The following is a 14,495-nucleotide window of genomic DNA, read 5'->3' on the forward strand; positions in this document are numbered from 1 at the left end:
CCATATCTTTATTCAGTAAAAGAATATGATCTGTCTTTCAAGGCATTCAAAAGTGATTCAAGTTGAACTATTAAAAAACAAAACAACCTCGCCAAAACCTAAATTTGTTTCACATGTTATTTGATTGCCCAAACACACTTTTCATTAAAGAAGAGGTCTACTTTTTGCAAAATCTCTACTAACAGCTTTTAATTTCCAAGGCAACTAAGTTATAAGCTAGGACAAGACCTTCAAAAGCCCTCTCCTAGTTTACGTGCCCAGCTTAAAACTCTTTCCACGAAGTGGATTTTCAACACTTTGTAAACCAGATTTGTTAAAAATACATTACACACTTCTGAAAGTTTTGTTTGGATTATGAATTTCAAGAACAATTTTTGCAATTCATGTAGATGTGGCAGCTGATCACATTACTTCTAACAATTTTAACTGTACTTGACCCTGTAAATGCTCTACTTCATACATTTCAAGAAACTGATTTTTCTGACTATGATGTAGTAATAACACCTCTTTATATCAAAAAAAAGAAAGTAAACAGTACTACTTAATTTTTCTATTTCTCATCAATTTAGATTTCATGTTATTCCTCAGATCCTTGTGATCAGAGGGTCTTGTGTAGCGACGTGAATGTATTATTCTGAAGAGGGAAGTCCATAGAAACAGGTGTTTCAAAACTGCCCTGTTTATATCTCCTTTAATTTTTTTAATAATTATTTTGATGTATGAAAAAATCAGATACTCATTTACTTTGTTATGTTTTACTTACCTAAGCATGCAGCAGCACCAACCATGGCGTAAAGACCAGGTGTAATACAGTCAGCTCCAACTTCACACCACTCCTTGAAAATGAACCAGTCATGATGGTAGTATGCCAGCTGCTCCACTGCAATTCCTACAATCCGTCCTGCTATTGCTCCAATTGCCATACTAGGTATGAACAACCCAGATGGAACCTGCAACATAAACAGAACTGGTGTCATGCTACTGGGAACAGACCTGACACATCGCTTTACAAGTAATTTTTTTCTTCCAAAAGAGGTGCAAATGCTCAAATTGTCAGGTTAAAACCATGTAAGGTGACCTTGAAAGGCTAGTAAAACTTAACAGAATGCTATTGATATCTCTGATTGACCTAATTAGCTAAAATCATTTTATGACCATATTTGTTTATATTTTACTGCATTTAAGAGAAAATCTATCACCTACACAGGACCACAAACTACATCCTCAGTACCAACAGCACAGTTCTTACCATATGCATGTCCAATTCAAGCCGTGCTACTAGTACTGAAGTGTTCCTTACTATTTCCCATCTCCCTTATTACTTCCATGTTCCTCAGAGTCAACATTCACTTACTGAACAGGACTGCCCTTCCTAACTGCTTCATGACACCGCTAAAAATTAGATGGCTAACCAAACAGGTGATTTTCAAAAGAGGCTTTGCTTACTATACTGCCATTTCCTATACAAAGGAGTGTATACAGAATGCTAAATACACTAAGAGAGAAAAAGGCAAGACAATTCCCATTGCAAAAAGGAGTTAACACATTAGGTTAAAAAATGTTCCTACTGTCATTTTAGTTACTTAAAATGTTTTTCTGCTATTAACTGAAAAGGGCACAAAGTCTTGTAACACCAACATAGCTTAGTAAAATATTATTGCAAACTTGCTTTTATCAGCAGCTTCATAAAGAGTAAGTGTTCATCTCAAAAACTGTCGTTGTGTATCTTCTCCTTAGGAAGCTAATCTTTCCAGAAAACATACTGGTGCCTAAATGTCTCATTAAACTGGAAATGCCCACTGCATCTCCTCACAGCAGTTGTTAGCATCAAAGTATTTTATATTGTGACTGTACTACAAATCTGACTACAAATGAGGACTAGAATTTTTACTTCATCTAAACGCACTTCAACCCATCAACCTGTCAAAATAATGTCATTAAAAAACTGCACTCCAAGACAAATCATATAATTTTTCTTGTACTGTACAGCTGTGAAATTTAAGTATTGTGCAATTCCAAACCACAGATTTTTGCTGTGGTATTCAATAGCTAGTGCAGAACTGTATTTCAGTTACTATTATATTTTGTCTATAATATGGTTGCAAAGATGATTTCTAAGCAATAAACCAAGTAAAAACAAACATAGTAAACTTTGTGTTAGAAAGCCAGCAGGTTTTGAGAAAAAGTTTAATAATCCTTCATTCCCATCCTGAATTACCTAATATTTCAGTGTTGACAGAGGTAATATTCAATGCTATCCTTTTAGTCTAATATTCAAATTGTACATTTATACCCTGTTGTTATTGCCCACAATTAATTATGCATCTAAACCCCTTTCTAACTGTTAAAATCAAATTTTTTTCCTGAGTGAAATTCCTTCTTGGTGAACAGTACAACAGTATCCCAAAAAACCTCCCATGTTTCCAATATAAAACAACTAAGTAAATCAAAAAAGTTCTTCCTTTTCTTCTCCAGTGCTTGCCAGCCTAGCTCAAGTTATACTACAGAGGAAAACATATGTTCTGTGGCACATGTATCATCTTTGAAACAAGCAAGGATCAGAATATGGGTACAACTTTCCACTTCTTTGGTAGTGCAGTTGTGCACCCGTCAGGTTATGAGGCAAAGGTGGAATCCCACCCGAACTGTTGATCAGCATTTAGACACAGTAATGAGTCCACTTATTATAAGCAGTACTGTATACATACAAAAGTTGAAAAAGGAAAAAACAAATCAAAACAACCCAAAAAACCCCAAAGTCCTGCTATATCAGCCTCCTGGTGATGCTTTTTCACAGCAGTAAGAGCAGCAGGAATCACCATGCGCCACTGGCAGCAGCTAAGTTTCTTTGCTTGCCTCACAGGAAAACAGTTCCTGTGGGGAAAGACATGTCTGCAAGGAACAGACATGGAGAGCTCAGAGGATCCTTTAGAATTATTTAAATAACAAAGTTGCCTTTTTCTTTATTTTTAATTCTTTGCTCTTTTTAGAGAGATAAAGCTTAAAATGTAAATAAATAACATGAAAGTGACATCCCTTCTCCAGAACCTGGCTGACATTCTAACCAACCACATGCTTTAAAGCTTCAAAGAAATTTATGTAGCACAGTCCCATCAATGACAGCAGCATGACTCAAACCCAAATGAGGTATAAGCTCTACCATTCTGTAAACTAGTGAATTCAAATACACACAGTGCGACCCTGTGGTGACAACCCCGTGAGACAGAGCCAGATGCACATGAACACATGTACGGTAAAAGAAAGTCCTAGATATAAATGAAATACAGTAAGTGAATACAAAACAAAACAACAGACTGGAGTTGTCATGTCATAGAATAATGTCTGAATTTTGGACTTATGGAAGACTAACATTTAAAATACATACAATGGATTTCTCTTACCCATCAACCAACATATAAAAATAACTTCAAATAGCAAACTGCAATACCTTTTAAAATATCAACACATGAGAAACATGTTACTGTTCTATCAGTTACAGAAGAGTTGAGATTGAACGTGACCACTCCAGATTGTCTACTATGCTAAAGCAGGGTTAACTACAGCAGGTTGCCCAGGCTTGTAACCAGTCAGGTTATATTACCAAGGATGTTCTCTGGACAACCTATTCCAATGATCAAACACACTCACAGAAAGGAAGTGGTTTTTTATGCATGGTGTTACATGGAACAGCAATGTAAACTGAAAAGTTAAAGCCAATTTAAAGGCAAATCTGGCTTAGTGAACATTCTACAATATGTTTGCATTAAGACACGTTTGATAATAGAAAAAAACTATGAAGGGAGCCTGACAAGACAGAAAATTATGAAAGTATGACAGTTACATGTCATTCAGAAAAGAGTCACAGACTGGGGAAAAGCTGAAGACATCTCCAAAACAGATTTACTAAACAACCAGGAAAAACAAAAATTATACTGCTTGTGATGGAGAAGTTCCCATTATAGTCACATAAACAAAGCTCACTTTCTCTTCATCACATGCAATACTGGAAAATATAGCAAAAGAAATCATCCTTATCTGCCTTTAACATCCACAGTAATTACATTTATATGAAAAATGAGGAGAGTGGATTAAAAAAACCCAACCACCTACAAGTTGTTCAAGGGGTACAGTCTTTTCTTCTTCTCTGTAACAGGACTAGAAAATTTGAGTGGTTATATTTGAACTCTGCTCTTGAAAATTTTAGAATCAACCCTATTGCTGAATCAGGCCACACTAACAGCCATCCATACACACAGTTCCGGCTCCCTACTGCATTTAGCATATGCTTCTATTCAGCTGAACAAAGGGCTAATCTGAATTTAAATAAAGTTAGTATTGTTTTCTACAAGACTTGCTTATTAACCAACAGTAAAAAGACCTTTTTTAAAAGAACTACACATGAAAAAAAATCTATAAACAAAGCTACTAGCTTTGAGAGATAGAAAATGAGAAAGGCAATAATTAAAAAATCACAGCAGATGATACAGCTATTGCATTCACACTTACCTTGATACCAAAGGTGAAGACTGTCATGATTATTTTAAATATGAGTGCTAAACACAACTGCCATATAGCTGAATAGACTCCAGTGCCTGCTGGACGGTCAGGAATATCATCTACTATTTTGCTTGCATTCATATCATTTCTGTAGTCACAGAGAGAGGAGGATTCTAACGGCCCACAGTCTGTGAAGAGCTCCTTAATAAGCTCACTGGTGTTTAGCCTTGTATATGGATTAGGAAATGCAATGACAGCTGTTATTGCTGCAACAATAATAACCTCCAGGACAGGATACTTTCCAAATTTTGTAGATTTGCGTCGGCGACACCATGCGATATTTGCTCGGATGAAAAACGCTCCCCAGAGCCCACCAAATACTCCCAGAAGAATAAAAGGAAGCAGTTCAAAAAGGTACCAAGGAGTGTGATATTCCACATAAAAAAGAACTAGGCGGCTATTACCAAAAGGATTGATGGACCTTAAAACAAAAGCAGCTACTAAAGCAGCAAAAAATGATCTCCATAAAGTTTTCAGTGGGAAATAGTAACTGACCTGCAAAAGGCAATACATGAAAATTATTAGTAAATTGATTAAAAAAAATGGAAAGACAAGTTTATGCATGTGTTAGAACACTGCTGCTCACATGGTTTAAGCTAAAAAAAAGTACTCTTAGATCTTCAGTATTACTCCAATCACCTGGAGCACTGGCACTCCAGCACATCCTACATTTTTAAAAAGCTCTACAATAACTCATACTTGTATCAGTTTTAAAGTCAATATTGCAGCAGTATTGAAACAACTGCTGTTTTAAGACTGTTAGGAAATGATGCACAGTAATTTATGTTTATAGGTTGCTCTGTTTGTGTCTCTTTTTAGCATTCATGAGAACCAGGTTCTGTACTAGCTGCACTCTCAAATTTCCTACTAATAGTTTCATCTCCTTTCAACCTACATTGAAAGGTTTCTGACAGATCTGTTATTTTTAGGAAGTATGATTAAAACAACAACAACAACAAAAACATCCAAGTCCTCAAAACAGAACATGCAATTTCATACTTAAGACCCACATAGCCTGATTTGAATTTCAAGATAATTTTCTTCTGCATTATTTTGGCAACAAAGGTATTTCTCAAAACCCCCTAAGGATATAACAAAATTATACATGAAAGAATATTTTGCTTCCTTTTTTAATTAATAGATTTTTAGTTTTCTTTAAAAATGCCAATGATAGGAAAAACATTCTTATATATTTTGAAAACGACTAATTAAAACTAATTTAATATTAATTATTCTTTGGAGAAAAGAGTTTGGTTGCCTTTCAGATCAGTTTTATAGCATATTTGCCCTTTTAATAATTATTACATTCAATTGTGTTTAGTGTCTGAAACTTTAAGTAATGTTTAAAAACTTGCTTCACAAAACTGTCCAGTAAGTTTCTAAACCCTCTTTCAAAATGAAAAATAACAGTCCTATTTATTTTTTTTCAGAATAAACTCCTAGACTGAAAAAGATGCTGTATCTCTATCTGTATGTAAATTGTAATTACTAATGGACTCAGCCCTTCTCCAGAAAAAAATAACTGAGAATAAAGGAAATCTGACATTCATCCAAAGAAAAGACAAAATATCTTTAGGAGGACTCTTGACTTTGAAATGTGGGTCAACAAATAATTCCCTTCTTAGGAAAGACTCTGCAGCTTAAAGGAGTCTGAGATTATTTAAGATAAAAGAGACTTTTAAAAAATATCTATCCTTCAGTGCCATCTCTTAACATACCTCCTCCAGACTGAAAAGGACTCCCCCAATTGGGGCACCAAAGGCTACAGAAACTCCCGCTGCTGAGGCAGCTGACAACACCTGGAAAAGAACAAAGGTGAGTGGTTTTTTGCAGTTTGTTTTATGTTTTAAACACGAAGAACAGAATCTTACTACAGCTATCAGTTTCTTCTATGTTTCTGTTAAGGATACACAGATTTAGTAACAGAAAAGCATGAAGTAAGTGTATGAGAATGCTCCTAAGATGTGGAGAGTGGCCATAGCAGCCATCAATCAGGTACTAGACATGAGAAAGCCAAGGAGACTGCTCAAAGTTCAGAGTTGAAACTAGCCAGTGTTGTGTCAGATGAAAAGAAGAGTTTTTTAAAATATATTAATAGCAAGAGGAGGTCTAAGGAAAACACAGAACTGATACTTGTTGAAGATGGACATCTGACTAATACGGACGAAGAAAAAGCATAGGCATTCCATGTTTTTTTTCCTCACTCTTTTTAATAATACTGATAGACCTTGGGCTGCCTGGTACCCTGAGTCAGATGACCACAAGTGTGGGAATAGTGACTTTCCATCTGTGGACACTGACATTGTAAGGGGCCAGCTCCATCAGCTGAATGTTACTAAGTCTGTGGAGCCTGATGGGATTCTTCCCAGAGTACTGAAGGAGCTAGTGGATGTTATGGCTAGACCCCTCTCAATCATCTACCAAACGTGTTGGGAATCTGGGAAGGATCTGGCAGACAGTGTTAGTCCAATCAAGGGCATGAGGGAAGACCCAGAGAAATAAAGACCTGTTAGCCTAACCTCCAACCTCCACAATTTTCAAGGAGCTGAGAAGATTATACTGGGTGCCACTGAAAGGCTTTTAAATAACAAAGCAATCATCAGGTACAGTCAACATGGGTTCACAGAAGAAAAGTCCTGTTTAACTTATTTGGTATCTTTCTATAATAAGGTCACCCATCCAGTGGACCAAGTGAAGGCTCTGGATGTAGTTTTTCTGGATTTCAGTGAGGCTTTTGATACTGTTCCTCACAGCATCCTTCTGGACCAGTTGTCCAGCTGTGGGATGAACAGGTGAAGACCTGGGTGAACATCAGGACTCAGAGTTGTAGTGAAAGGAGCTACATCTAGCAGGCGACTGGTCACCGACATTCTGTTCAGTGGATGCAGGAGTTGAATGCACCATGAGTAAGTTTGCTGATTATGCCAAACAGGGACATGTTGTTGACTCTCATGAGGGACAAGAGGCCTTGCAGAAGGATCTAGATAGACTGGAGCATTGGGCAGTAGTTAATGGGATGAAATTTAATGAGTCAAAATGCTGCACACCCAGGATGAAGTAACACCAGGCTCAAGTATAAGCTGGGAGAGGACTGGTTGGAAAGCAGCCCTGCAGAGAGGCATCTGAGGGTGCTGGTGGGCAGCAGCTCAGTGTGAGTCAGCAGCATGTCCAGGCAGCCCAGGGGGCAAACCCCGTCCTGGGGAGCATCAAGAATGGCACAACCAGCCAGTCAGCAGAGGTGACTGTGCCACTGCATTCAGCCTTGGGGTGGCCTCCCCTGGAGTGCTGCGTGCAGGTCTGGGCCCCACAGTTCAAGAGGGATGTGAAGGTCCTTGGCTGCATCCAGAGGAGGAGGACAAAGCTGGTGACAGGGCTGGAAGGAGTGTCCTGGGAGGGCTGACTAAGAACATTTGGCTCATCTAGTTTGGAGGGAAGGAGACTCTCCCTTTGGAGGGAAGAAGGCTCTCTACAGCTATCTGAGGAGTTGAAATGGAGAGGGAGATGCTGAGCTCTTCTCCATGATATCCAGTGATAAGACACATGAGAATGCTTTAAAGCTTTAAACCTGTGCCACAGGATATTTAGACTGGACGTTTGGAAGCATTTCTTTACTGAGAGAGTGGTCAGACTGGAACAGTCCTCCTAGAGAGGTGGTTGATACCCTTTACAACATGCTTTACCTTATGGTCAGCCCTGAACTGGTCAGGCAGGTGGACTGGATGATCATTGTAGGTCCCTTCCAATTGAAATAGTCTATTGTTTTCTACATGTGTGTGGTAAAGAACTCCATAAGTCACTAATATTATTCAGGGGACATAAATCGATGACAGACTACATAGCTTTTATATCAGTCCTAGAGATTTGCACTCAGTAGTCTTCAAGCAAAAACTCAGAAAAAGGACTGAGGTGAACTGAGATTAACTGAGAGATTAAGAGGAACTGAAGCAGCAAGTGGTCCTACAGCATCATGGATAAATTATGTTCAATATATGAGGATGGTTAGTGCTAATTATAACAATACTGTATAAATGTCTTGCAAGAACACTGACCCCTGGGTAATAGCCCTTAACACACCTGTTGAAGAATACACAGAGAAACGCAAACAATTATTACAGTGTTCTGAGATGAGCAGTTAAACCACAGTAAGCTAAATGATTTAAGAATACAGAGCTTTGAAATAGGAAGTGAACCAAATCTTCCCATGTTCTGCGGTCTCATTGTAGAAGTAGAGAAGTTGAGCTGAGAACTGAAGCACAGCTCAGATAACACCCTTTTTAATTTTACAATACAAAAATTTTATTAAATTAGTGAGAATGTTAGAGCTTGCTATTCTCTATGACTATACTTGCTTTCAATAGCATGGCTCCCTCTATTGGGTTTACATGACAAGGTTTTGGTAGTAGAGGGGCTGCAGGGGTTGGCTTCTGTCAGAAGATACCAGAAGCTGCCCCCATGTCCAACAGAGCTGGCTCCAAAATGAACCTGTCCCTGCCCAAAGCTGAGCCCATGAGTGATGCTGGTAGTGTCCCCGTGATAAGATACTTAAAGGATACAAACCACTGCACAGTAGCTGTGAGAGAGTGGAGTGAGAAAAAAAGTGAGAGCAACAGCCCTGAAGACACCAAGGTTAGTGAAGAAGGAAGGGGAGGAGGTGCTCCAGGTGCCAGAGCAGAGATTCCCCTGCAACCCGTGATGAAGCCTGTGGTGACACAGGTTGTCCCCCTGCAGCCCATGGAGGATTGTGGCAGAGTAGGCTTCTGGCAAGAACCATGGCCTGTGGAGAGAAGCCCAAGCAGGAGAAGGTTTCTTGCAAGCACTGCAGTCTGTGGCTGATCTGGGCTGAGGCAGTCCATTCCTGAATGACTGCACCCTCTGGAAAGGACCCATGCTGAAGGAATTTGTGAAGCACCGTCTCCCATGAGTAGGACCCCACCCTGGAGTAGGGGAAGAGTATCAAGAGGAAGGAGCAGTAGATACAAAGCATCGCCTTGATGGGGCTTTGGGATAGAAGAGTTCGCAGTGAAGCTGAGCCTGAGAAGAAGGGAGAGGAGGGGCAAGGTGTACTTAGTTTTGTTTTATTGCTCACTGTCCTACTCTGTTATTAACTGGCAATAAAATAACTTTCCCCAAGTGTAGTCTGTTTGGCCTGTGATAACTGGTGAGGGTGGGATCTCCCTGTCCTTATCTTGACCTATGAGCTTTTCATCTTATTCTCTCCTGTTGTCTTGTCAAGATAGAGGGGTGAGAGAACAGCTTGGCAGGCACCAAGTCTAACCCACCATCACTAAAAACATCAAACTGAAACAGAGCAGAAAACACTGTTGTAACCAGGAATACATAGTTTGTGGGTTCAGAGCACTCTGCTGTCCTCAGAACTGAACACATTCATCAATTACCAAAACACAGAGCCAAGAACAGAAAAAAATTAAATATAATCAAATGGTCTCTGAGATGGGTGAAATGCAAACTGACTCTGACGTGGATATTATTTACCTTTGAGAATGCTAGAGATGATACATTGTTCTTAACACAATAAATAACTACTGATAAACACTATCCAAGAGAAAAAAATACCGTCTTTTAAACAAATCAGTGTAAATGCACAGATATTTAATACATTCTATAAATGCTTTTACAAAAATTTACCTCTCTTTTTTTAGCTTCATTTGTACTGTATTTTGGGAAGAGGTAGGAAAAAATATTCCCACAGCAGCAGGCCACATGTACCAAGGGACCCTCTTTTCCTAGACTCAAACCTGATGCAACAGCCAATACTAAAGTAATTGTTTTTATCATCAAAGTCCACTTCCCCAAGTAACCTCTGATGATGAAGCCACTCAAAATAGTTTTTATCTGGAAAAAAAAATAATATGTTATTGCATTCTGCTTTCTCCAGAAAATAATTCTATAATCTTAGCTGCAGAACTTCAAAAAACAGCCTTTTCAAATGACTGACTTTATCATACTTTAGAACACATATTGTTCAGATTGCTACATTGAGTCTATCTGGTTGCCATGGGCTTTCTACTTGCAACTTACTCTAAAACGCTGGACAATAACATACAACAATATTATCAATTACATTTAGTAGTAAACTAATTTGCAGCAGCTTCTAAGACTGCATTCATTAGTTTATGATGTAAATACCAACTGAAAGGCAGAAAACTTCCAAAGCAAAAATAAACCTGCAAAACCTATACCCAAGGTCATCTAGTGTAGCAATATCCCATTTGCACCAATATTATACCTCTCTGTTTTCTCTTTATGTTTTACCATCATTACATAAAAATTAACAGTAGATTTCTTAACATAAAAATGGAACAGATCAGCCTTTCTCCACTAGGAAAGATGTGCCACTTGCCTAAGATATTACTGTACTTTATGTCATATTATTAGCCTGGAAAATATGCCCATATTTAGGAAATAATATAGTTATCAGAGGAAAGGACAACCTGTCCATAAATAGGATGTGCCTAGAAAACAAAGATAGTTAAATCTGGAAACCAATTTAGGATGAAATCTCTCCTGGAATAATGGTACAGGACTACTCCAGGCTTATTTAGAGGCAGGATTTGTCCTTCAACATCTACAAAACATATATATAAAGAAATATTTACAGAAAGACCGGAGAAGTGAGACTGATCGTAATTTATTTGACTTTGGGTTTTTCTCTCCCATTCTGTGGATAGTAGCAGACAGCAATACAAACAGTGAGTTTTTGAGGGTATTGCACATTTTACATTGTGACTGTGTTGATTTGTGCTAGTTAAGGGGACTACAACAAAAGATCGATTGCTGTATCAAAGGACCCGTATTCTGTCAATGAATCACTATTCTCTTACCTCCACAGGGAGAGTGAGGATTGGGATAGGTTTGGAAATCACTCTTCGGGAGTATACTCTCTTAAGCTAAATACTTCCTTAAACACTGGTCCTGACAGAAGCATGCAGCAAAATCTACTAACTCAGGAGACTCTCTTAAATTTCAGGTATTTTTCCCAGAAAGAATTAATACAATTATATGTTTTCAGTCTGAACACTTGTATTAAGAGATTTCTTAGGCAGGGTGCTCCCTCTTCCTTCCCCCAACCCTGTAAGGCAGCAGTAATTTTCACATTAACACGAAACAGCTATAATAAATGTTTTAGTTGGACCTCACCTCAGGTATCCCTGAGCCACAGGCATAGGGAGCAAATACCTTCACCAGAGAAACTGCTAGGAAGGCAAAGCTCAATGCCCAGAAAATGTACATTATGTAGTTCATTATGTATGAACCTGGACCCTAAAAGCAAAAACAAAAAGTCAGAAAATAAATTTGACATAGGAGCAAAATTACTACTTAAAATAATCCAGAACTACTCTTGCTGCAAGTACATTTATGTGCACATTTTGAGGCACAGTAATTATTACCAGATCAAGAGAGAGAGTTTTGTTTGAAAAGCATGAAGTGATGACATCAGCACAGACTGGGTTATACAAGGTATAAACTTCTAACATTTCATCTTAAAAATAAAAAAATTAACACAGCACAGCTATTTTTAATAGCTATTAGCTGCTAAAATCTGCTGAATACTGAGTAAACCCTTATTTAAAAAAATTGTAGTAGAAAAAATGAAGAATCTATTCTTAGTTATCAGAGAACACCATAAATCTAATTTTTATTTATTTTATGTACAGCTATGATCAGAAGTTCTTGTGTTATTAACAGTTCTGTACTCTCATAACTTCCTTACACCTGTAACACTCCAAGCCCCCTTGCAGTTCATGAAATACACATGTATTACACTATAACCTATTAATCAAATCAAATGCTGAAAAACGGTGCAGACATTGTGTTTAGAACCCTAAACTTAAGTTCATTTTTTTTTTTCCATATTCACACAAATTGTTGAGCAAGACCATAAAAGAATGGGTATATACTCACTTCTGCTTGCCCAATTATTAGTTCTGCCCATGTTTTCCACTGCGGACATTTATCTCTCTCTTCAAATGTGGTCTCATTTGAACCCCAACAACACTGTTCATGGTTAAACCACAAAGCACTAAGGCAAATGCCTTCCTTTAAGTCAGTCATCCAGTCAGCAGCAATGTCAATTAGACCTGCCAATGCCCCTGTTGTAGAAACAGTTTTGTATTAATGTTCTGGTAAATAGAAATAACACACAAGCTAAAATGAAGAAATGTGTTGGTGTTAATGGATGTAAATTGAGATTACAGAAAAGCTAATTAAATAGACATTTAATATATTACTGATGTCCAGGAATATATCCTGTCCTCAACACAGTAAGATTAGTATTTGCTGAAGAATTGAGTTCTTTGTATATTTCCCAAATTAAATGTGGGTTTTTTTCTTGCCTTTTTTTCCTTTGTTCTCTAACAGTCCACTGAAACAAAGGAGTTAAGAGGACTATTACATTTCTGTGATGGGGCAGTTTATTTGGCACCAATCCTGCTGGAGACAGATGGGATTCACCTGTTTAAAAGATGAAAAAGGATTCTAGCCTGTGAGTCGGCAGGCAGGGCTGATTGAAAGGGCTTTAAACTAGATTTGAAGGGGGAAGGGGGTAAGACCAGGCTCATTAGAGATGAGCCTGGAGGTGGCATGCCAGAGTTAGGGGTGAAATTGATAGTCCAGCTGAAGTGTGTGTACACTAATGCATGCAGTACGGGTAATGAACAGGAGGAGCTGGAAGCCATCGTGCAGCAGGAAAACTATGATGTAGGTGCCATCAAAGAAATGTGGTGGGATGACTCACATAACTGGAGTGCTGCAATGGATGGCTACCTGTTCTTCAGAAGAGACAGAAGAGCAAGGAGAGGCAGTGGGGTGACCCTGTATATTAGGGAATTCTTCAACTGTATAGAGCTCAAGGATAGTGATAAGGCTGAGTGTCTGTGGGTAAGAAGCAGGAGGGGGAAGGCTAACCAAGGCAGACGTCCCAGTGGGAGTCTGTTACAGACCACCCAGCCAGGATGAAGAGGCAGATGAAGTATTCTGTAAGTGGCTGGCTGACATTTCACAATCACTAGCCCTTGTTCTCCTGGGAGACTTTAACTTGCTGGATGTCTGCTGGAAAATCAACACAGCAGAGAGAAGGCAGTCTAGGAGGCTCCTGGAGTGTGTTACCTGACATAGCTGGTAAGTGAGCCTAACACCGGCTGTGCCTCACTACACCGGCTATTTACAAACAGAGAAGGGCTGGCAGGAGAAGCAGTGCTCAGAGGCTGACTTGGGTACATCGGCCAAGAAATGACAGTTTTCAATTCTCGGTGAAGTAAGGAAGGGGGTCAACAAAACCTCTACCTCGGATTTCTGGAGGGTGGACTTTGGCTTGTTCAGGACACTGGCTTAGAGGGAATCCCTTGGGAAACAGACCTTAATAACAGAGGGGTCCAGGGAGACTGTACATTCTTCAAGAAGGAAATCTTAAAGACGCTGGAGCAGGCCATCCCTATGTGCCGAAAGACAAGCTAGTGGGGAAGAAGAGTGACCTGCCTGAACAGGGACCTTTCTCTGGAACTTAGGGGAAAATAGAGAGTTTATGACTTCTGGAAGAAGGAGGGTCAGGCAACCCAGAAAGAGTACAGAGATGTCGTTAGGTCACATAGAAAGAAAATTAGAAAGGTGAAAGGTCAACTAGAACTCAATCTGGCCACTGCTGTAAAAGATAATAAAAGATATTTTTATAAAGACATTACCAACAAATGGAAGACCAAGGAAAGTCTCCCATTCTTTATTGGATGTGGGGGAAAAAACACTGTTACCATGAAAGAAGAAGAGGCTGAGGTACTTAATGCCGCCTTTGCCTCAGTCTTCAAGAGAAAGACCAGTTATCCTCAGGGCAATCAGCCCCCTGAGCTGATAGGTGGGGACAGGGAGAAGAATAGAACCCCTGCAATCCAGGAGTAGTTGCTTGTTGTGCCACTTAGATACTCACA

At 38.9% G+C, this 14,495-nt stretch overlaps 1 protein-coding gene across 4 annotated transcripts in view; it reads right to left on the reverse strand.

Moving 5' to 3' along the window:
- CLCN3 (chloride voltage-gated channel 3) overlaps positions 1-14,495 on the reverse strand; it is a 72,878-nt gene that overhangs the window by 10,507 nt on the left and 47,876 nt on the right. For all 4 annotated transcript variants that reach the window (XM_032684831.1, XM_032684832.1, XM_032684833.1 and 1 more), the window contains 6 exons: positions 12,481-12,668; positions 11,716-11,838; positions 10,204-10,410; positions 6,276-6,356; positions 4,507-5,052; positions 764-950 (listed from right to left, as the gene is read on the reverse strand). In XM_032684831.1, coding sequence (XP_032540722.1) covers positions 764-950; positions 4,507-5,052; positions 6,276-6,356; positions 10,204-10,410; positions 11,716-11,838; positions 12,481-12,668 — 1,332 coding nt within the window. The remainder of the gene's footprint in view (positions 1-763; positions 951-4,506; positions 5,053-6,275; positions 6,357-10,203; positions 10,411-11,715; positions 11,839-12,480; positions 12,669-14,495) is intronic.

The sequence above is a fragment of the Chiroxiphia lanceolata genome, chromosome 4 (genome assembly GCF_009829145.1).
Source record: "Chiroxiphia lanceolata isolate bChiLan1 chromosome 4, bChiLan1.pri, whole genome shotgun sequence".
Classification (NCBI taxonomy): domain Eukaryota; kingdom Metazoa; phylum Chordata; class Aves; order Passeriformes; family Pipridae; genus Chiroxiphia; species Chiroxiphia lanceolata.